Here is a 25,045-nt window from a genome sequence, read left to right as displayed (position 1 = left end):
ACACACAGGTGTAGCTCTATTTGAAGTTCATCATCTTGAAAAAGTGAGTACACTTTTACATTCATCACCAAGTTCAGCCATCACCACCAATCTGGGAAATAGGTAATAAGCATTACAAAAAGAGTCATATCTTTTATAGGGCATTAATTCTCAGGTATTTGCTTTTGTTCAAAATTGCCCCCTGGAAATCCTTTAGGGAACTATTGTGCTGAATACCAGCATACTGTTTCTCAAAAAAATTTAGATCTTTATACTTGAGAAGCATGCTGAACCCAACGAGATGTGCACACTAAAAGAGGCATGAAGGAAGAAGGAACAGTGATTGACGAGTTGGAGTGGGAGGTACCAGTTCGTCCCTTTCGTTTCTCAGTTGCAGCTCATTGGGGCATTTGGTTGTTAGGCTCCTGGACTAAATGAAAGACTTCCCTATCATAACCCTCCATTGTCATTGTTGAAATCATGTATATTAATTGCACTGATGATATGATACATGCATATTCCCTGTTCATACAGGGAGCAAGACTCACAATCTGTGACTCATCCAAAGATAGAATAGTTAGCTGACAGATCTAGGACTTAATGTACCTAGTTCTCAGATTCCAATTAAGTACAGTCAGCCTTACAAGTTATCAATTTTTGTTGTAGAATAAATACTCCTAATGACAGGAAATTAGAATGAATGTTTTACCAAGAGGATACAGAAAATTACATTTAATTTTTTTATAATTTGATTCTATCAATGAATGCGGTATGTAGAAAAATTGTTCGCTGAGGGAAGTGCACTTAGCTGAGTTTAGGTTAATCAGCACCCAGTGAAAACAAACAGTTGGCTGGCTGTCATAAGCTGAAGAGCATGGCTTGGCCCTACTGCATATTGGTTGGCTCAGGAGTTATTTTATCAGCTGTCTGAGATAATGGTTTTATGCTAATAAAATCTTCAAAAGATGGATTTTTGTAAATCATACCAAGCTGGTGGGTGTGCTACTGGGCATAAAATGAAATTCTATTTTTTAATTAATTTTGGGGTATTCTGACTCACAACCAGGATTGTTTTCTACCCAGGGTATCTCTCCTTGTTGAGTAGTTCCACTTGGATAAAAATTACAGTTTGAGAGTTTCTTAGAATGAAGTTACATCATGGAACACTCTGATCAAACTATTATTCTGTTGCCCTTACTCACCTGAGAGATGTTTGTGACTAAAAAGAGTTATTTAGAGCAGCGGTCCCCAACCTTTTTGGAACCAGGAGCCAATTTTGTGGAAGACAATTTTTCCACAGACCTGGGGTTGGGGGATGATTTAGAGATGATTTAAGTGCTTTACTTTCAAGCTCACCTCCTGCTGTGAGGCCAGCACTGGTCTGGGCTGGGAGGTTGGGGACCCCTGGTTTAGAGCAATAGTCTCCAAAGGCTTTTTCCACACCCTTTTAGGAGTGTAATACAGTCTGTTGATGTATGGAAAAATATATGAATATCAATTCATATTTACTTTCTAGTTTGTCCTTTTAAAAGTCAGTTTTATGTATATCTGTAATTATCTGCATGTGTAGAGTACTACATTATATAATTTATAAATAATTAAACATAGTGTGGTTGTACCTTTTAAAATACTTGATTCTTTCTTTAAAATGTTTGAAACTACCAATCTAGAGCACTTCTAAAATAGGTCAATAATTAGATTATTCTGGGAACTTTTTTAAAACCACAGATTCCTAGGGCAGCTCCCAGAAGATTCTGGTTAAATGGGTCAGTCTAGAATGATACCTGTCAAACATTAGTATGCACTGCAGAATCACCTGGAGGTCTGGCTTGTCAAAACTTAGATTGCTGAACACCACCCCAGAGTTCCTGATTCAGTAGTTCAGGGCCGGGGACTGAGAATTTGCATTTCTAGCATGTTCCTAGGTGATGCTGCTGGTTCACTTTGAGAGCCACCAGTCCATTGCGAGACTCGGGACACAGGCCTCTCTGTGAGATCAGTTGATAAATACTGATCTAGATTTGATCATCTACTGCCCTCAACAGTTCTTGCAGATATTCTGTCATTTTTGTTTTCCGTTTTTACTCCTCTTATGATAGAAGCAAACATCTGTTTTTCACACTGTAGTTTTCAGTATTGGTGTGGATGGTAAGAGCGTGGGTGTTCAAGCAGATCAAACTAAAAGGGAATACATGAGTGGTTTAATTCAATCCTGTAGCAACACTATGAGGTACTTATTTGTACATGGAAAACTGAGACAGGTCCCTAATCATTTTGCTATATCCATGTAATGTTTAGGAATACAAGTAACAATATTATCCACTTAAAAATAGATTTTAAGTCAATGCAAATATGGTTATTTGCTACAATCAGGTCTTTTTTAAAATCAGGAATCAATAGATTGATATGAAATGAAGTACCCAGTAAGTATAAAAGGCACAGAAACTTTAAGAACAGGACAACTCATTTCCCTTGAATTATGTAAAATATGTGTACTGGCAAATGACACTTTTACAATAGTGCATAACATTAGGCATTTAAATGCCTGTGCAGTATGTAAAAACTGCTCGCTAGATTAAATTATGTAGAAGAGCATTTCTATAATGCTTAGTGTCTGATTCACTAACCATCACTGGGGTACTCAAAGTTTAAGAGGCATTATATACTTCCATTGTGTGACAGGCAATTAAATGTAGATATCACTGGGATTGATTTATAAGAAAAAAGCAGTGGCTTTGCTATATTGGGGCTGGTTTGTATTTTTTAACTCTTAAAACAATAATGTATATTATAGCTCACTTTCTGTTTACCCTTTGAAATGTGTAGATTATTGCCTTTTATCTCACTGTTTTAAAATGGAAATAAATGGATAGGGCCACCTGAGATTACATGTATTTTAGGAAAATGGGACATATAATAACATCAATTCTTTTGGGGGGTACTTTAACACTAGTTTTTGATCTGCCCTGTCTGTAGAGAGACACATTTAATACTTCCTGCATTTGATAAAGGCTGTCTTAAATGGGGTCATTCTGTATTTAGAACAAATGAGAAATATGTTCCAGAAATCTCCTCAAGGAGTACTGCAGTCTTTTTACAAAATAGCCTTAAATGGACTGTAATTATAACAAGAACCATTGCTAGAGTATGTCAATTTAACCTGTTAAAGTTGGAACTCAAAATGCGTTGTATCTTATAAATAAGTTTGTGAAATTAACATTTGATTGTCCTCCACTGGCTTTTTAGAATCAGGGCCTTATTTGCAATGCAATTCATGTAATAACTAGTACATAAATAGTGCATGTTGGTGTTTACTTACTTTATAAAGGTGGCTTAAAGGTGATAATGTGTGGGCTAGAAAGAGTACGAACTTTGCACACAGACCTCAGTTCAACTGCTGGCTCTACACCTAATTCTGTATGATGTTGGGCAAGGTATTTGACCACTCCAAATGACCATTTGTAAAAATAGGTGTATCAATCAAGATCCAATTAGAAGACAGAAAACATATGTTAATTTAAACAGGAAAAGTTTATTATACAGAATAATTAACAGTGGATTAGAATATAAGAAATTGGCTATTATGAAGTGACTTGAGCTCTAAAGAATAAAGGAGTAGCAGATATGAGGGGCAGCTACTGCTTCAGCACAGAAGTAGAGCTCAAAGGAGGAGATCCTTCTACAGCTGAGATCCCGGCTATGACTGTGGCTCAGTGGGTGACACAGGGGTCACTGTGGGGGCACACTGAAAACAATGTGCCCTCTAGGGTGGCTGGGAAAGCTGTTCATGGAAGGTATCCTTTGGAGGTGCTACAGCATCCACTGAGTGGGTGCTGAGCAAACTGCCTTCTGCTGGCCAGCACACACTAGAGCAGCGGAGCACTGGGAAGACCTTCACATTGAGAGCCCTGTGCTGGAGAAGTCTCGAGTGCTGAGGAGACTTCAGGGGAGGCCTGGCAGCCCACTTCTCCCTGCAATGCCTTTCCAGAACTGTCTACTGTCAAAGCTTAACATCTTAATGACTAGGACAGGAAAATTAGAGGGCCTGGACACATTTTTTGCAGAGCAAGCAAAGAAATATGAATTTCTTTGAAGAGCTGAGGGAATATGTTGATAACTGACACAAGCAATGTTGATTATTTTTTAAAAGATTTTATTTGTTTATTTATTTTAAGAGAGAGGGAAAGGGAGGGAGAAAGAGAGTGAGAGAAACATCAATGTGTGGTTGCTTCTTGTGTGCCCCCTACTGGGGACCTGGCTGCAACTCAAGCATGTGCCCTGACTGGGAATCGAACTGGTGACCCTTGGTTCACAGGTCAGCACTCAATCCACTGAGCCACACACCAGCCAGGGCAGAACATTGATTTTTCCTTTGGAGTTTTTAAGATTAAATAATATATGTAAACATTTGCATGGTTTTTGTTATATAACACATTCTTTGAATCAGACATACTGGTTGTGAGTAATAAATGAAAGAATTACTGTATATTGCCTTAATCAGAATCTGGCTGGCACATGACAGATGTTCATGAAATGGTAGCTGTTAATGCCAGAGAACCTTGTAGATCACAGATTGCACTCTGACTGCCTTCGTAGGGCTCTCACATAGTACTGTTGGTTGGTAACTTCAAGCTGAATAAATAGTCCCAGGTAATGGATCTAACCACAAATCTTAGAGACCACAGGTAACAGTATTTGAAGGATTGTGAAGTCAGAGTAAATCTAGACCCTCCTTTTACAAACATCAATCAGACAGAAATGAAAAAAAAATCAGTGTATGCTATGCCAGTATAGATAAATTTGATTTGTAAAATGTACATATGCATTTCCTGGGTCAAGGCAGTGGGTTATAATAAAAAAATTTTTAAGTACTGCTCTAAGTGGTGGCCTCTAATCTTCTATTTATTTTTCTTTATCTTTTTTCCATGCCTGGGACTTCAGTAGGATATAAAATGGTCATAAGAAAGATCTTAAAGGTTTTCTTTGGGGAAAATGTGGACCATCCTCTCCTTTATAGTTTCTATGTTAATTATGTCATACTATTCTTGGATCTACTGAATAATTCTCTGCTACTCTAAAGCAAGAAGAAAGATAAATTCCCTCCAATATGCAAATGATAATATTTTATTTTCATAAATCAAGAATGACCTTTATAGACAACTAGCCTTGCTATGTAGTTATTGCCAGGGGAAAAAAAAAGAGTTCAACTTTTCTAAAGTAAAAGCTATAATTTGTGAGGACTTCATTAACATTGAACTGGCTTATACTTTTCAACCACAAGAAAAAATTAACATGTTCAGTGATTTAGTCACATTTATTTGTAGCTGATTTGTTTTGGAATACACGCAGGCAGGGCTGGATGTTTTGTGAGGCTGTATTAAAATTGTTTTCATTGTTAGATGGATATCACATTATATTTCTTTAGAAATTTTCAGGCCAAATTATTGCAGCCAAATTCTGCATAAAATTTTGGGGACTTCATTACTCATTTTTCTAAAAAGCATTTATTGGGGGCCTGCCATGCACCAATGCTAGGGAATACCAAAATGACTAAGACTTAGTTATAATCAAAATTACCTTTGAGCAGAATTCCTATGCTGCCTATAGGTTTACATATACCTGTTCTTTTAAAATTCTTCAGTTTTCATGAAAAAATATCTGGCCTACCACTGTTTCATCTACTTTCAGAAGCACATGGCTCTATGCTTCAGCAATAGCATAGACCAGTTGCATTTTTAGTTGGGGAGTAAATACACAAACTATAGCAGCCCACTGACTTTGTTGGGAGAAACAATATTCATAATGTCATTTTGAGGGATATTACAGTTTTAATCTTAGCATGCACTGAGCTCTCACAAAATCAAGTTTATTGAATCAAACTTGGATGGCATGCTATCATATCATTTTACTAAATAGACCCTAAAAGCTATTACTCTGTTCGGGTGGATGCTGTTGAGGGCTCTGTTTAGTAACTTATGTTGATTGTTTCTTACCAGAGTCCTGGGAAGATAGTTCTCTCTGGATTAGGAATAGTTATGTTTCTTTTCTTTCTTATTTTTTTTGTCCTTACCCGAGGACAGTTTTTTTCATTGCTTTCAGAGAGACAGAAAGAGAATGAGAGAAACATTGATTGGTTGCCTCCCGCATGCACCCCAACCAGGGATCATGCATACCTGGGCTGGGGACCAAACCCACAACCTAGATACATACCCTGACTGGAATTGAAGCCCCAACAGTTTGGTTATGGGACAATGCTCCAATGAACTGAGCCACCCTGGCCAGGGTGGTTGTGTCTTTTGACTTTCAGCTTGGAACATACTATCACATAGTGTTAAGAATATAGGCTTTCAAAACAGGATTCCTGGGTTCCGATTTCTCCTTATTATCTTCTAGCTTTGAGACCCTGTATAAGCTGTGTAATCTCTGTGCCTTAGTTTCTTTTCTTTAATTCCTTCCTTCCTTCCTTCCTTCCTTCCTTCCTTCCTTCCTTCCTTCCTTCCTTCCTTCCTTCCTCCCTCCCTCCCTCCCCCCTCCCTCCCCTCCCTCCCCTCCCCTCCCCTGCCCTGCCCTGCCCTCCCCTCCCTCCCTCCCTCCCTTCCTTCCTTCCTTCAAATAGTGTTTATTAAATACTCATTATGACAAATGACATTTGTCCAAATGACATTTTGATTCTAGGTTTTGTTCTTTTAAGAGCACTGGTGCCCCCAGAGCTCCTATGTCCTTCACCCACCAAGAGTAAAACCTTACATCTTGTTAATTTAGCAAAATTTCTTCTGCTTAGGCCTGGTCAATCAAGATACTTTCCTGAAGAAGAGGACCTTTAATCCCAAGATTAAATAGGCATTTTCACTATAAGGCATGTAGAATCATTGTCATGTTTTGTTGCAAACAGGTTTCTCCCCTTTTTTCTTCTTTTGATGTATCTTCATCATATATTTTATTGATGGAATTTATTGGGGTGACAGTGGTTTGCAAACCATACAGGTTTCAACTGGACAACTCATTAAAACATCATCTGCACACTGCATTAGGTGCCCATTGCCCCAAGCAAAGTCGCTTTCCATCACCATTTTCCCACTATCTTCCGACTTCCACCTACCCCGATCCTCTTTCCCTCTGGCTATCACCACACTGGTGTATGTGTGTATGTGTTATGTATATATGTTTTTTCTTTGCTAACCCCTTCACCTTCTTTTATCCATTCCCTTCTCCCCCGTCTCCTTTGACAGCTGTCAGTCTGTTCCATATATCCATGCCTCTGTTTCTATTTGGTTCATCAGTTTATTTGTTCATTAGATTCCACATATAAATGAGATCATATGGTATTTGTCTTTCTCTGACTGGCTTATTTCTTTTAGTATAATAATCTTCTGTTTCATCCATGCTGTTGCAAAGGGTAAGATTTCCTTCATTTTTATGACCAAGTTATTCCATTGTGTAAATGTACCACTGTTTTTTACCTACTCATCTAATGATGGGCACTTGGGCTGTCACCAAATCTTGGCTATTGTAAATAACCCTGCAGTGAACATAGGGGTGCATATATTCTTTTGAATTAGTATTTTGGTGTTCTTAGGATATATTTCCAGAAGTGGGATTGCTGGGTCATAAGGCAGTTATATTTTGAATTTTTTCAGGAAATTCCATACTGTTTTCTACAGTGGCTGCACCAGTTAGCATTCCCACTAATAATGCCCTAGGGTTCCCTTTTCTCCACATCCTCACCATTACTTGTTGTTTGTTGATTTATTGATGATAGCCATTCTGACAGGTATGAGATGTCACACCTCATCTCATTGTGGTTTTAATTTGCATCTCTCTGATGATTAGTAACATTGAGCATCTTTTCATATTTCTATTGGCTATCTGCATGTCCTCTTTGGACAAGTGTCTATTCAGGTCCTTTGCCCACTTCTTAATTGGATTGTTTGTCTTTCTGGTGTTGACTTTTGTAAGTTCTTCATACATTTTGAAGAGTAACTCCTTATTAGATATATCACTGGCAAATACGTTTTTCCATTCAGTGGGTTCCCTTTTCATTTTGTTGATGATTTCCTTTGCTGTGCAAAAGCTTTTCAGTTTTATGTAGTCCAATTTGTTTATTTTTTCTTTTGTTTCCCTTGCTCAAGGGGATAAATAAGCAAAAATACTTCTAAAAGAGATGTCTGAGATTTTACTGCCTGAAGTTTTATTGTCTGTATTTTCTTCTAGGATTTTAAAAAAACTTTCTTTTAAAGATTTTGTTTATTTTTAGAGAAAGGGGGCAGGAGGGAGGAGAAAACATAAATGTGTGGTTGCCTCTCACGTGCCCTCTACTGGGGACCTGGCCCGCAGCCCAGGCATATGTCCTGACTGGGAATCAAACTGCAACCCTATGGTTCACAGACACTCAATCCACTAAGCCACACTAGCCAGGGCTCATCTAGGATTTTTATGGTTTTGCAACTTACATTTCAATCTTTTATCCATTTTGAGTTTATTCTTGTGTATGGTGTAAGTCAGTAGTTTAGTTTCATTTTTTGGGTATATATCTGTCCAATTTTCCCAACACCATTTATTGAACAGACTGTTTTTGCTCCATTGTATTTGTCTGAGTTTCTGTATCTGTAAAATGAAGATCATACTATCTATCTTCTATGGTTGACATTGGGATTAAACAAGTCGTCAGTAAATATTATCCCCTAATAGTTTTAATATTAATATTATTATCTCATAGATACTGTGAATTATGTAATCAATCATATTTTTCTCTTCGCCCTCCCTACCCCAAACTCAAAGTGAAATTTGTGGCTAACTTCCAGTTAATGAACCTGGTGACATTTTTTATTACTTGGTTGTGATGGTTGAGTCCTCACTGCACTCCTGGTATAATGTCATTATTTTTTATTTGCTCACCTTCCTTGCTTTTTAACTTAAACTTTGTTTTCATATTTGTTAATTTAATTTTATGTCATTGTGTAGCAGAGAATGTCCTGGAATAGGCTATGCAGTCATCATTCCAGTACAGAAGTCACCATTGTTGTTGACTGCCTGAGAATTTGACATTCATTGATACTTCCTTTTGCATAACAATGCAGTATTCACTTATCACATTGCAGTGTGTTGCATTCACATTTTGCTAAGGAAAAGCCTTTCTTGCTCAAGGACTGATGGAGGCATGTGAGTACATACACATGTGTGAGTGTGTGTGTGAGAGAGAGAATATGAATGATGTAGCCACTGCCCTACCCTTCTTTCATCACCTTTTCTCCACCTTATATATGACTTGGTTTAGGCTTGATTTCCCTCCACAAAGAAAAATAATTTACTTTAATTTGACAAAGGAATATAGTCCATCCATGAGCTGTTGGGCATCAGTCTAAGTAAGACAATTCTGTGCAAACCTTGTCAAGCCTGCTGCTGATACATTCCTATGTATGATGGCAAACTGTCTGTGTTATTCTGAAAACCAGGGAGAGTTACTTTTTGGAAATACTCATTCACTTCAGTGAGTTTCAGCAGACTTTGCTTCCTTATCATGTTCTCACTGGCCCCACAGCATTTACAAAAACCTGGCCAACGCTCTGTTCTTTGTTCCCACATGCTCCACAGAGGAGCCCACAGGAGTGTGCCTACAGGAATGCTTGGCTCTCTTTACCTTTGTATGAAATACACTTTGAAACTTTCAATTATATATTCCAACTGTTTGCAATGAAATGAACTCGAGAGTAATTTCTGCATGAGGTATATATGGTAATAAGGATTTAAGAACTAATGATAAGTGATATGGTTAAATATGCTTGACACTGTGTTGCACTAACTTTACATTTGCTGTGTAACTGAATGGCTAGAGATACCACATGAGGTACATGTTATCTTCATTTTACAGGTAGAGAAATCAGAGTTCAGAGTGCCAAGTGATTTGTCTGCAGTCACGAAGCTAGGAGAGGAAGGACAGGGACGTGCCAAACGTTTGCCCCCGGAATCCATTCGCTTCCACCACCACACACACAGAGCTGCCTTAAAGCCCAAAAGTTTAATTTGCTCACTCTCAAATTGGTTATTTCAATTCTGATATCTTTTACCTTAATCTCATCTCATTTAGCTCAGTAAACCACCTTTGCTATTTTAGGGTCTCTCATCTGTTGGATGAATGCCAGTAGATCTGAAAATTGGTATACAGGGGGATATAGCTTACGGCAATAGGAAATTCATAGTCTATCCCATTTTTTTAGTGGTTTGATAATCATACATGGGTCCAGAAAGAACAATATGGTACTTTTTATGTTTCCTTTGAAGTGATAAAAATAGCTGTATGTAATTGGAAAATTATATCCCTGCACCAGCACTGCTTAGTCTTTGGAGTTGCTGTCAGCTGTGCATTTTCTTCCCCTTACATTTGGTTATATCTGCAGTGCCAACAGTTGCTTCATAAGCGAGATCTTTGACCAGCCTTGAGTTATTTTGTGGGCGCCTACAGCTCTTTCTTACTGTTGAGGATTTCACTGCAGGACTTCCATCAGCATGTTATCTGTGTTTTCATTGAGTGGGCTCCTTCTCTGTCAAAATTCATGGTCATTTTTTTGAACATTATTAGTGTTACCTGCTGTTTGGATTTATTGCTACAGTACAGAAGCTGTTTTCTACATGAAATTTAGGGTTTGCAACCAAGGGAAAATATTTTTCATACATGTTTACATAGTCTTCTAACATTTCTTACCCAAAATTGGAAAGTTGTTAGTATTATGTCCTTTAAACAAATCCACTATGGTTCTTTGAACTTGTTAAAACTGAATGAAAGGAAAGTTTGAATTACCACTTACTGTCAAGCTGAAATATTGAGTTGATGCTGTATTTTTGTAGTGTGTTTCTGTTCCCAGTGGATTGTTTAATTGACCGGTTCTGTTAAGTGTGTTACAGAAGACAGTATCCAAAGCTGCTAATTTCACCATCATGCCTGGAGCTTCCAACTAAGAGAAAGTTAGAAAGCTGGAAGAGGACTTTTAAAAGGTCCGAGGTCCCTTGACTCTGCCCTATTTAACATTAATCAGTGATTTGGAGGAAGATACAGGAAGCATGCTTATCAAATTATCAGATGACCCAAGTCCTAGGAAGGATGGCTAACACCTGAATAACAAAATCAGGATTCTAAAAATCCTCAACAGGATGGAGTGATGCACTGAAAACAGGAGATGGGGTTTAGTGAAGATAAATGTGTGTCCTATGTTTGCATTCAGAATGTCACCTACACAGGCGAGGAGAAGTGGCTCAATGGCAGTGATGGGAATTTTAGGCTCGTATTGGGGGTTTCAAGCCCCTAGAAACTCAAAAGGTACCAGTACTCTCCTCAGACTGCTGAAAGGGCACGTGGTCTAGGGGAGTAGCCAGGTGAATTTAGTTCTGGGAGTCCTTCTTTAGGAAAAGTGCTGATAAACCTGTGAGTGTTCAGAGAACCCCTGCCAGGGTGGTGAATGTCTTCCTACCTTCCAGTAGGACGAAATGGGGGGAGCAAAGCATGTTTTGCCTGGAGAAGTGAAGACTTAGAGCATGACACTCTTTCCAAATAATCAGCTTTCTTGTGTAAGCTGAGTTTTGTTTTTTTTTTTTACTATTTTTTCAAAGGGTAGAGCTAAGACAAATGAGTAGACATTTTAAAAAGCAGAGTTTGGGCCTTCATAAAGGGGGATGGTCTACATGGTAGAGATGCTTTTTAAAATTCTAAGTGCCTCACCTGTTCATAGCTGTCTGTCTGTCTGGAAGGCTGTAGAACTGACATAAGCATTTGGATGGCAGTTGGCCAGGTGACCTCCAACATCTGTTTTACCTCTGAGGTTGTACAGTTGCTCTTTCACTTATCTTGCTGCCAGGGCGTACATTGCAGAGGTAGTGTAATAATGCTCATATTTTTGTGTGTTCTTTACCAAAACCCTTTATTTTTACCATTGACAAGTAATTATAATTCATACAATTAATAGCATTACATAATGGATAGCAGACTTTTCATAATATACTGTAATTGATATGGTCAGTTTAATAATTTATTTTTGAAATGTGAAACATTGGGGGAAATATTTAATACTATAATAATTCAAGGAAACAGGAGACATTTAAGGATGTAGATTGGGACTCAAAGTCATCAGAGTGCCCCAGGATGCTGAAATAGCTGAATTTCTTTGTATATGCTGCATGTTGTTTTAGCCTTTTTTAAAAAAATTAAGTAGCCTCATTTCTAGCACCAAAGTTTAGCAGATATTTACCACATGTTTAGTTTTTAATTTATAATTTATTCTTGCCTTTAAAAAGTGTGGACTCAAAGCAAATTTATAATCTCTTTTAATTTTGAGACCTCAAATATCTAAAGTATTAATGTAAAACCAGTTTCTAAGTTAGACTTAGAATAATCCTTAGTAAAATATTTTGCAACTTATGTCCATGGTCTCTATGCATTTTGTTTCCCTACAGTTATGGCAGGGTTGTGATGAAAACATTTCACTTTTAATTTTTGGGGACAAATTATAATGGCTTTTTTATTGAAAATACATTGAACATTTTAGGTGGTTCTATTAAAGTTTTGAACACAAGATCAATTATTTCAAATTCCCATGAATCTGGAAAATATGAATTATAAATTTGCTTAGGTCTTACTTTGAATTGGATTTTACAAATATTGGTTCTTTGTGGTGAACAGTATAATATACTAGTCAAGACATGGTTAATACTGGGCTAGTGCTTAGCAAGGGTGCACTAGGCTCAAGATCCACTTTCCAGAACAAAGGTCAAATCAAATTTAGTTAGCATCAAGTAAGTTTATGGTAACTTGTAATCATCATAGATTTTTCAGAGATCTGGCGTTATTTACATTACTTTTCATTCTGTTACATTTTAGGAGGTTGCCTCTTTGATGAGCCATATAGCACATGTGGATATAATCAAGCTGAAGATGATGATTTCAACTGGGAGCAGGTGAACACCTTGACCAAACCAACTTTTGATCCATGGATGCCATCAGGTTTGCATTTAGTTCTGAGGTTTTTGTTGTTGTTTGATCAGAGGTTCACAAGAGTCTTGATCACAGTAAATATTCACTAGGTATTGGTTGAATGAGTGTGTTGGTTTTTGAGTGTGGTGGTCAAGGGCAGAGTAATGAAAATGCTACTACAATTAAAGAGGACCAGTTACAAAGATTACTTTGTCTCTCTTTCTTTAGAAACTAATTAAAGCTTACTTCCCTTTACATTTGGATACACCTGAGCTAGATTAATGGGTATTTCCCAAGTAATCCTTTCCCAAATGGGCAGATATGGGAACTAGATTGATGTCTCTTCTGGCAGATGTGTCTAGTGAATGGAATTCTAGGTGGGGAATTGAAATTACAAAATCTCAGTCACAAATTGGAGACCTTGGTGGGTAACTTAAACTGTCCTCAGGGGCTCGCCTGGCACCTGGCATATCTGAGAGGATGCCAGATATCTTGAAAGCATTCTGCAGACAAAATGGTAATATATACATGTGGATACTCTTACCCCTGTATAAGTGCTTAGTAAATTTTCTGATGAATAACAGACATTTTGTTCCACTGAAGACCAGCAAGGATTCTACCTTATATTCAGAAGGAAGAATAAGAAGACAATGGTTAGTGATTTCTAATCACATTGGAACCTGATCATTTTAATGGACACCCTGTTCAGGATGTGATCTTGGACATTTTTTAAATTGTAGATTTGCAGATTCATTTTATAGATGGGGTGAAGAATGTGCCCCATTGTGGATTCAGACTATAAAATATGTTATTCTGATTTGGATTTCAGGTAAAATATTTTTTGTACTTTTTAGTGACTGTGAAGTTCTTTATTAATTCACCTAAATGTAGCAATAATTACATTCAGTAATCTTGTAAAGGTATCTTTAAACATGAAATAGAGTCCATTGTTGTTCTTGACTCAGCTCTAACAGTTATGATACCCACTGTTTTCTTGCCATCTCTTTCCCACATTCAGTTCGTTAAAACTTCAAAGAGAGGGACATTGAGCTCCTTATGGATTTACTGAACTCCAAAACCATTCTACCTCTTGGTTACCTACTGATGGCTGACAGTCTCCTTTTTTTGCCTCTTTTCTTCTTGTGCATATGTGTGCTTTTTGAATATGACTTGTGTTTGAATCAGTGGTAGTTCAGTTGTTTTTTCTCAGGTTTCTGCCTTTGTTCTTGATGGCTATGGGGAGAGAGAAAAAGAAGAGCAGAACAGTGCTCCCCTGCAGAGCTTTGCTTTTCCAAACAGGCTTTTCACCCTGAAGGCTTTTTGGTCAGTGTCAGCTGTTCTCTGTGGGGGATGCAGCCTGTGCCCAGAGAGGCTGGAGGTGGATGAGGCTGTGCTACTGAGAAGGGTACTCAGATTTAGTCCTCGTGGATTTCTCCACCAGAGTTCACACAGGCTTTCTTTATTGTATTTTAATTTGGTGAACAATTTGTGATTTTTCACCTTAGGTAGTTGATTTTATTATTGTGGTCCTTTAGATTGAAGCCCGACTTGGAAAAATTGACTTTTACACAGTACCCCCATATTGCAGTATCTTCTTCAGCTTCCACTGGTTCTATTTTTGTTAGACAATTACAAGATTCCCCTTACAAAGGGGAAGAATTGCTTCTTGTCACCATCTTGCCCTTTTCTTCCTATGATGTCCCATAATTCAATCTCAGACCAAGGTGTCCAAGTTTTAAATACAGAAATGATGGGACCCTAGCAGAGGCCATTACAAAAATGGTATTAAAGATCAAAAACCAATTGTATTCTGAAACAATCAGTTGGGTAATTGGGGGAACAGAGGGGAAGCAACTTTCCAAATATCTGGTTTTTGAAGGCTCTCTGGCTTGTGAAAGAATGAAGTAAGGGTATTTAGATGTTATACTTGAATTTACTCTTATCTGTTGACTAATAGAATACTTGGTGATGAATATTAGGCTTTTGTAGCTTAATATCTCTGAATATTACATATTCTAACACTTTTTCAGTTCCATATGATTTCTGGTAGTTACAAATGGTGTGCCTTCAGCCCCCACTCCCGAATAGGTTATAAGTCATTGTTGGAACATTCAGGTGGTTTGGGTCTCAGCAGGAAGATGGGGAAAGGTGAGCCGTCCAGTTTCTCTACCTCTCTATGCCTGTGGGCGTGGCCTAGATGAAACACGTTTTAGTTGAAATGTGATAATCGTTCCATTGATAATTATTCCATACGATTAAATTTTTGCCTTAATATAGAACTTCAAATGCTAGTATTTTTCCTGCTATGTATTAAACAAAGTTTAGACATTAAAGTTTTTTTGAGCCCTAGTATTTGGTAATCGTGATGCTAATTACGGTGGAGGACGAAGGGTTATAAGAAATTATTCTTTCTTCCTCAGAACTTACCTACTTGGAAAAGAAAGTTACAAAAATGCCATTAGTGAGCAATCTTAAATGGTATATAGTTTTGTATATACACACTATATATATTTTATATGTGATATAGTATATATACATACTATATATATATTATATATGGCTGAGAGTGTTCTAAGAGCTGTCTTCTCACCAAAAGCCCAATATGCTATAAAGGATATGGACTAGTGCCCAGCTGACCTGTGCACCTAAAATGAGAAGTTAAATTCTCAGTGAAATAATCATCGTTAGAAGTAACTATCATCTTACAAATTAGCATATGGTATCCTAAGGTATGAATTTTAAACTGAGTTTTCAAAATGTGTATATAGCTTTGAGTTTTAAATTAATATTTAGGTTCAAGGGCTTTCTCCTATTCCTTCTCCTTCTTTCCTCTTATCTTCTTCCTCCCTCCTTTCCATTAATATACTAATGTATATAAAATAATTTATTCTTTTCCAAAACATTCCAAAGGTGATCCTTTTACATTAAAACAGAAGCTAGTTTTTTTTGTTTTTTTTTAAGATTTTATTTATTTATTTTTAGAGAGGGAAGGGAGGGAGGGGGAGAGAGAGAGAGAGAGAGAGAGAGATATCAATGTGTGGTTGCTGGGGGGCATGGCCTGCAACCCAGGCATGTACCCTGACTGGGAATCAAATGTGCGACACTTTGGTTCGCAGCCTGAGCTCAATCCACTGAGCTATGCCAGCCTGGGCAGAAACTAGTTTTATGAATTTCTCAGGATAAACAGGTGGCAAAATCAGATGCCATCTTAACTCTTTAAGGTTAATATTTTAAACCTTTATATAAAATATTATTGGATTTGTTCTTGCATGTGTATTTGTACTTGGTCTCACATGTGTAGGCTGGTTCTGTGATGCCTTGGACCAGGGGTTGGCGAGCTGTGTCCTGCAGAGCAAATCCAGCCTGCTGCCAGTTTATGTATGGCTTGCAAATTAAGCATGGTATTTACATTTTTGAATGGTTGAAAAATCTAAATAATGATAATATTTTGTGATACATTAAATTTAGACTTCAGTGTCCATAAACAAAATTTTATTGGCACACAATCATGCCCATTTGTTAAACATTGTCTGTAGCTGTTGTTAAGCTACCACAGCAGAATGTGTAGTTGCAGCAGATGCGGCAGTGCCTGCAAAGCCGGAGTATTTTCTGTCTGGCTCTCTGCAGGAAAACTGTTAACCTCTGTCTTAAACCATTTTGGCATCAGCACGTATATGTGGCTTTGGACTCTTCATTTGTATTGTTACTGTTTTTTATGCTTATATTATGATTATTAAAATGCAAACATTATTTCACATTTTGCCTCACTTTCAGGTTGTATGTTTTGCAAACATTGGACTATTAAAATCAGTAAGAAAAAACATGATGATTAGGATTTTCTCTTTCGCATAAACTTGCTGTCTATTAAAAGAATTGTGATTTTCTTTATTGTTTTAGTAACAAAATTCTTGTTGAAACTATTGTGATTCTAAGAATCAAATAATCTGTCAAGATGAATTTAAAAATTATGACAGTGAGAGACTAAAATTTTTATACTAATTTCTAAATTTAATTAAAATTTTACTTTTACTGTGTACTTTGAAATAGGTACTGCAGTGTTTAGGGTTTGTTTTTCTTTCTCTTCATGTGTGAGGTTAGTTTTAGCCACATTTTAAAAATTTACAGTCTGGAGCTTTATACAAGCTGACTGGATAACTACTCAGGCTGTGACATTGGCTCTGGAAATGCATATGCAGGGCAGATAGACACCAAACCACTTACATTTCTGTATTTGAAGTCAACATTTATGTTACAATAGTTACACTTTTGCAGCTGGCTTTGAATCACACAATTTTTCTGATGGTGAAACTATGCCACACATGGTTAATTTACAATTAATTGATCTCCATTAGCAGGGGGGAGCTTTCTCAAATTTAGTCATAAGGATTGCCACTTTGTGCGCAAGAACCCTTGATGTAGTAACCAGTTAACAACCAGGTATATTTTGTTAGCGCTGGTTCATGCTGGCACTTTATATACTGTAATATATATATATATTAATTATCAGATTAGATTAAGAAGGGTTTATGATATAAAAACACTTACACACTTTGACAATAGTTGATTTTTTTAATGTTCTCAAGTTATTTACTTAACATCAGTTAAAAGATTTTTGTCTTACAAAATTATAGATACTTCCAAATTCAAAACCTAATGTAATAAAATCAATAGTTTTCTATAATGATAAGGCCTGTCACCTTACTCTACATGATGTATGGAAAAGAAGATAGAATTCAAAATTACATTATTCTAAACTTTACTGTTGTATTGACATTCCTGAACCTTTGACATAACTTAATTCAATGTTCATTTACTGAGAAGAACTGATATATCTGATTTTGTACCAGACTATAGGAAATTCATAGTCTGGTACAAAGGGCATCTTTGTATCCTCAACACACACACAGCACGATTTGTAGAACTTAGTATGTTTTCAGAATGAGGACAGAAAGTGCACAGGTCCTGCATCCAGGGAACTTACAGTCTAGTGAGAAAGATGGCTATTAGCCCAGTGAGACCCATTTTAGACTTTGAACCTATAGAAATATAAGATAATAAGTTTGTTATGATATAGTTGATGTTTTTCTATTTTATTAAACTATGGTGCTATCACTTATTTGTCATGATATGATTGATGTTTTTATATTTTATTAAACTATAGTAGTGAACTAGTGTTTGGTTCTAAAAAATGGATATTTTACAAATCCCATGGCTTATGTATAAGAATATGTGACCCTGTTTTATATTTAAAAAATGAATAACAACTTTATTTATAATATAAAAATATAAAGATAGCTTATGGCCAGAAGCATTTGATACCCATAAAATTGATATTTATTTCTGCCTAGATGGTGCCCTTAAGATATCATGCCTCTAAAAAGGCTATAATTAAGTGAATTTGGATCCTGGTGCTGGGAAAATGAAACATTACGCTTAGTGCTTTTCTGCTAGTATAGCATGTGTCTAGGGGAAGCTCATTTAGCCTCCCACATCTGAGCTTTACATATTGGAAATTGGGAGTGGTGTTGTTTCTGATCCTTATGGAAATGGTATGACTAAAAATTGAATCATCTCTCTGGGAGGCCATATGAAAGATAGAGGGAAGTGCGGGGATAGAAGAGCACTCTGCATTCTTAGTGTGATGACCCAGAAAATAGAAAAAAAATGACTGTCTGTGTTTGTGTAGAGTCGGTTTCACTTTTGGGGAAATGATGGATTGACAGACAGAGGAATTGGAATTTTCTCTTTGGGTCCATTCTTCATGCATGTTCCTCTTTCTAGGGAAGATTTCCCTACTTATTTATACTTTGGGGCTTATACAGGGCTTAGTGACTGAAGAAAAGACTAATAAAAAAGGCTTGAAAAGATAGTTTCTTTACTTAAATATCAGTGTGTAACTAGTGAGTAACATTTTTGGCACAGAATATTCAGACAGTTGTCTAATTATCTCATTCATTCTTAGAATTTTGTCAACATTCAACAAATATTTATTAAACACCTGCTATGTGATAGGCACTGGTAGAGATTCTTAGGACTCATCACTGAGTGAACCAGATAGGATCCCCTCCCTGGTGCACTGCATGTTCTCAGTATGGTAAGATTGTTCTTGGATTGACAAAAAAATATATCATTTAAGACTATGTTTTCCATCATTTATTAATGACTTTCTGGAAATGAATACTTAAAAAGTAATACAAAATTTAGTTCATCAGACTCAGTACATTATAGCATCAAATTCAGCTTTCCTGTCTGCTTTACCTTTAAAAAAAAGAGCAAAAACATCTAGATTGCACAGTGTAGCACATTATGATCATGCTCCTTTTTAAACTAAAGTAATCTGGTACATGTAAATGGCTCCTAGCAGTCGACAGAATTTGCTTTTTTGCTGTATATCATTTGATCCTCATGATGACTGTGAGAGACTGGGTGGCATTACCTCTCTTTTATACTTTAGAAGACTGAAGGTCAAAGGGATTAAACTTGTCTCAGGCTTCTAGGTGAGAGAAATAGCTTCCATTTGTTGCTCTTCTAAGTGCCATAGAGTAATCTTCCCACGTGAGCACATCATCTGGGAAGGGGATTAGTCTTCATCCCAGTTGGCAACTCTTTGGATCTTGAAATGCACAGGAACACTAGTGGGAGCTGCTGGCCCGGCCCAGGTCAGATGCCTGCTCTCTTGTTTCAAGAAAGCAGAGCTGCAAGCTCTGAACCTCTTACTTTCTCAGACTCCTCATCCACAAACCATCAATGTATGTAGTGTTAGTAATCTGTTTGTGGAGTGAAGGAGCTGCAGTAGTAGAGTCTCTGCCTGCCTGCCAATTCTGTTCTGTAGAGGAGACAGGCAGTCAGGTAGTAAGCAGAGAGACATGTAATGCAGTTGTGGACAGTCTAAGGGCTGTGAAGAAAGCCTGAATCAGGATAAGGGCTTAACAAGTGATGGGAGTGGTAGGCAGGAACAGGCTCTCTGAGCAGAGACTGGAATCCAGCCAGGGACAAGTTGACCATAGAGGCTGAATTATTGGGATGGAGGGAAGAGTAGGTGCAAAGACAGGTATGGATGAGCTCTCCTGAAGGAGTGGGGTGGTGGTCAGTGAAAGCTGTAGAAAGATGTTAGAACCTGCCTCATAGCGTTGTGACCAGGTGAGACAAAAGAATGTACTTTAGCAACTTAGCCTTGGACCTGGCCCAGGGTTCAGGAAATGTCCTCCTTTTATTATTGAGTAATTTACAGAGTAATTCAGTATGAATTCATCTTTTAGCTTAATTTGTACTCTCTATGAGGTCTAATTATTTTTTCTTTTAAATGATACAAAATAAGAAACAGAAGATACAGATCTTCATATAATATTTAAATGGATTAAAAAAGCAAGCTGAAAGAAATCCATTAAAATACCAACAATTTTTGTCATCCCAGTAAGATTTGGGATAACTGTCGTATCATTTCTATTTTAAATATTTTTATGACAAAGTACAACTTTATAATGAAAACTAACACTTAAAATTTGAAGGGGGTTATTGAATTTGGCATGATTTTAGTTTATTTTCAGTATTTCTAGTCACTGAAATCAGGAATGGAAAACAGTTTAACTGTCCTTGAGTATCTCATTCAGGCGTCCCATAGTGAGGTGCTGCCAGACGTGCAGCTATCAGACGGTCATTGACGATGCTCTCCCTCACTACATCTTCCTTATGTGACTCTGCTGAGGCTTAGACTGGGTTTCCAGTTAGCTTTTAAACAGTGGATTCTGAGACACAGTGAAAGAAATTGAACTGGAATTGTATTCTGTCAGTAGTTTCTAAGTTAAACAATTTAGAAAAATAACTATAGATGAGAATAAAAGGTCCATTTTGGGTGAGGATAGTTCTTAATTAAACAGCACATGGCTCTGGATAGCCTCATTTTAACATAGTGTAAATAATTTGTTCCACTCAAAGGTAAAAACATAAAAAATTTACCCTCTTTTACCATGTTTAAATGTACAGTTCAGTAACATTCAGTACATTCATATTGTTGTGCAACCATCTCTACCACCCATCTCCAGCACTTCTCTTTTTATCTTCCCAAACTGAAACTCTGTATCCATTAAATATTAATTCCCCATTCCCCATTTTTCCCTTTATAACCTGGCAAACTGGATTTCAGCTGCTTGGTGCTCTTATATGGGTACAGATGATCTTATATGAATCAATGATTTGTGTTGAAGGAAACAGGTTTTTATTAACAGGGTTCCAACCTTGGGGGTACTGAGGGCACTCATGCTCACAGACTTTCTCTCCCATGAGACCCAGAACTTCTCTTGCTCCCCAAAAGGCTACAAGCCAAAATCAGTCCCAGAAATTCCCCATGTCCTCATCCGTCCTTAAGCCAGTCACACAAACAGATCTCCATGCTCTCTGGAATGTACACTTGTGGGTTTCAGAGTCACCATCCTGTCAGAGCAGCTTTCTCCTTCAGGATCTGGGGTGCTCTGTTATCAACCTCTCCATGTAGTGGTCCAGGAACCATGTGCCATGCTATGCTGGATCATGGTGTCCAGCATCTGAGACATCATGATCCAGGGTATGGGCTTCTAGGAGTAGGCTTCCATCCAGGAGTAGGCTTCCATCCAGGCTTCCATCCTCTGTGGGCTGGAAGCCCCTGGTAGGCCCTGCATCTCTTGGTCTCACAAGTACCTCCCATTCATGTGGGGAGCAGGGCCAGTGGCCCAGAACTTCCAAATGCCAAAAGCCCAGAGGGAAAGAGCTTGCACCAAGCTCCAAATTCCTGTATCAAGAGACCCTGCACCAAGACAGCAATGTCCTTCAGAAATGTAGAAGTCCACAGCTCAGCATTCCTGGTCATAGTTCAGTTCCAACCATCTCTCACAGCCTGAGCCCTTCTCATAGCATCAGTTTCCCTCCTCTGAAGCTGCCTTTACTCCAGCCATCTGCTCACCAGTGAGTCTGTGTGCTTGGCCAGGCAGGTCCCTGGCAGAGCCGCCCATTCTGTCACTGTCTTCTGTGTGGGAGGGGTTCTGAGGATGTTTCCAATGGGCCTCCAAGACCTCCAGCCCTTCAGACAGACCCAAAGACAGACTTTGTGTTTTTTGGTGTGCTCCAGTTTTAAAGGCTTGGCTCAGAACTTCCTGCTCCGCCGAACATCTGGCTCTTCCCATGGTATGTTAGCGTCTCCCATTTTTGTCAGCTCCCCAGTGTCTTTGACCCTCTTTCTGTTGCCATCTTTAGTCAGGGCAAGGGTTCCTAGCCATGCACAAGCATCCAGGTTGGGCATCCAGCCCCCACAGCTCATGCACAAGGCACTGTGTGAGCTTCGCCCTGGCGATATTATGAGTCACTCTGCCAGAGCACTTTCTCACAGTCACATACACAATTTATCCTGGGCAGTGGCCTTCTTCTGTAGCTCTCCCCTTCAGGAAGTTAATCTTACTGAGACCAGCTGTTAACCTTCCTTTGTTATGCAGTGTGCCTCAAACATTTTGCTTTCTGCTCTGTGGGCACCCTTCCCTGCCCGCCTCTGCCTTCTTGCAGGATTTAGGAGGGATGGCGGGGTTCCCGTGCTTTCCATGAACCCATGCTCTGACCTACCATGTTATACCATCCTTTGGTAACCACCACTCTACTTTCTGTCTCTGAATGTGACCTCTCTAGGTACCCCATATAAGTAGGTTCATACAGTGTTTATCCTTTTGTATGTGGCTTATTTCACTTGTCATGTTTTCAGTGATTCAGTTTTTACATGCAAAAACTTTCAAGATCAGGGCATTTTTTTAAAGCATCTTGATTTTCAATAGTTAAGTGTTTCAATGGGGCCAGTATATTATGTATGACTACTTATTTCAATAGTTTATATTCAGTGTCCAAAAAATACTCTTTTTATTTTATTTTATTTTATTTTATTTTATTTTATTTTATTTTATTTTATTTTAATGATTGTTCCAGTACAGTTTTCTGTCTTTTACTCCCATCCCAGCCCACCCACCCATCCCTCCCCACCTCCCTCCCATTTCCACACCCCCCCTAGTTTTTGTCCATGTGTCCTTTATACTTGTTCCTGTAAACCCTTCCCCTTTTAAATTTGTTGTTATTTCCTGTCTTGGCTGATTGAAAACTGTTACAAAAAGTAAGAACAGTGGCTTAGCTATTTTTAAATATTTGCTTAAAAGTATACAAATGAGTCTGTATATATAAAATGGGTTTATTTCTTGCTTAATTTCCCATAGAACTGTACAAGGTGACATCATAAGAGTGATGTGAGGTCCAGGAATGGAATAAACAGGCTGGTCAGTCATGCCAACATTGCAAATCTCTCAGAATCTGAGTTGAGGAGCAGGTGAGAGGTGCAAGAAGCAAGGTCCAGGGCACTGGGATGATATAGTGGTTATAATAGGGAGCTGGAGAAAATGGCACAGCAGAGTTGATCAGCATTTAGTACACTGCATTCCGTCTATTATTCCGCTAGTGCAAGCCACCTCGAACTGCATGGACCTGGTTAAGTTGTTGGAATGGAGAAACCTCCTTTGGTAATAAAAGTTGAGAGAGGGGACACTGGGTTTTGATGTAAACCTTGGAAACAGTCCTGTAGTCTTCTAAGCACAACTTCCTCATTGGATTGCAGAGGAGTTGGGGTGGGATGATTTGATAATGATTTATTTAAAGACCACAGAGCCTAAGGCTGAAGAAGACTTGCCACTTGGGTCTGGGGCTGCCCAGTAGTAGCCTGTCTTTATGGAGGGCAGGATCCTGGGGCCAGATGAGTTTTGGATGACCACTGATAATACCAGCTTGCATGGCCACTGGCAGATTAATGGGGGCACTAAAGTTACCCTTGCACAGACACCCACACAGGGGAGGCCTTGGAAATATTGTGTGGCCCCAGGCTCCTGTTCCCCCATTCTCCTTCTGCTTGAGTCAGGCCAAATCCCCACAGGCCCAGGCTACCCTTTAAGCACTTTCAGGGCTTTCCATGTTCCAAGAAATGGAAGAGCTGAATAAATTGAAATAAGAAATGGTTAATTCTGGGTTATTTTTTCACCTTAAGTCGGGGAAAAACTCAAAGTCCTTTTTGAGAGCTCCAGCTGTTGTGAGGCACTGGAGATGTGTGTTCCAGGCACTGGCGGAGTGGTGGTGAACTGCATTCAGTCTTCCAGGAGACATGCAAATGGTGTGGCCATTGCTCTGGTGGGGCCAGGCTGCTGCCCAGGCAGAGACTAGTGGGTGAGGGCCAGTGGAAGGCCTCTTGGAGAAGGAGGCTCCTGATAGGGCCCATGAGAGTATGAGGATAGAGCCAGAGCAGGTGGGCATGCCAGGAAGAAGGAAGGGAGCCTCCTGTGTTCTGAGGCAGTGAGTGGAGGGTGGTAGAGCGCATGGTCTGACAAGGCTGCTCAGGAAGCTGCTGAGATCAGGAACTACAAACATTGCAGACTGGGGAGGGGTAGAGGCGGAGAGACAAGCTGGAGGAGAGACTCTCCCCAGGCCCTGTGGAGCTGATGAAGGATGTGAAGCCAGGAGGTAATGTGTTGATAATCTGGCGAAGAGAGGAAAAAAAAGAATTATTTGACTATGTATGCATAAAGGAAAATTCAAAATTTCTCATAAAAGGGTCTCAGGAAAAAAGATACAAGGAAATTTGGTTAGTAAATAAATACCACAAAGCATATGAATATGTAGGAGAATGTCCTTGTTCTTAGGAGATTAGTGCTCAATTATTTACAGGTAAGTGCCTGGATGATTGTACAGAAAAAAGTGTGTGTTTGTTGAGAGAAAGTATGTGTGTACAAATGTGATGTTAACAGTTGCTAAGTCTAGGTTAGTATATATAACATTAATTAAACTAGTTTTTCAACTTCTCTATAGTTTTGACACTAAGCAAAATTTGCTATGTATGTAGGAAAACAAAAGACACGTAACTGAGGTACACCAACTAAATGCCATGCCACTATGATTCTTATCTATGGGTGCATTTTAGGCAAAATGCCATCCTGTCAAATCACATTGAAAACATTTACCTTTAAAAACCTGGTTGACCCATGTCTTTCCTTTCTGAGCACATTGGGATGATTCTTTGGTCTTTGCTGGAGAGCTTTAGTGGAGCCAATGGACCGATTTATA

At 38.4% G+C, this 25,045-nt stretch overlaps 1 protein-coding gene across 3 annotated transcripts in view; it reads left to right on the top strand.

The window, feature by feature from the left end:
- The window catches only part of PTPRM (protein tyrosine phosphatase receptor type M), an 811,120-nt gene that overhangs the window by 190,120 nt on the left and 595,955 nt on the right, over positions 1-25,045 (top strand). For all 3 annotated transcript variants that reach the window (XM_045849822.1, XM_045849820.1, XM_045849821.1), the window contains exon 2: positions 12,845-12,967. In XM_045849822.1, coding sequence (XP_045705778.1) covers positions 12,845-12,967 — 123 coding nt within the window. The remainder of the gene's footprint in view (positions 1-12,844; positions 12,968-25,045) is intronic.

Source organism: Phyllostomus hastatus, unplaced genomic scaffold, assembly GCF_019186645.2.
Source record: "Phyllostomus hastatus isolate PE091 unplaced genomic scaffold, TTU_PhHast_1.1 phas_contig_80, whole genome shotgun sequence".
NCBI classification, from domain to species: Eukaryota; Metazoa; Chordata; class Mammalia; order Chiroptera; family Phyllostomidae; genus Phyllostomus; species Phyllostomus hastatus.
Note: the sequence above shows the minus strand (reverse complement) of the source record. Positions and strands in the feature narration are given on the sequence as shown.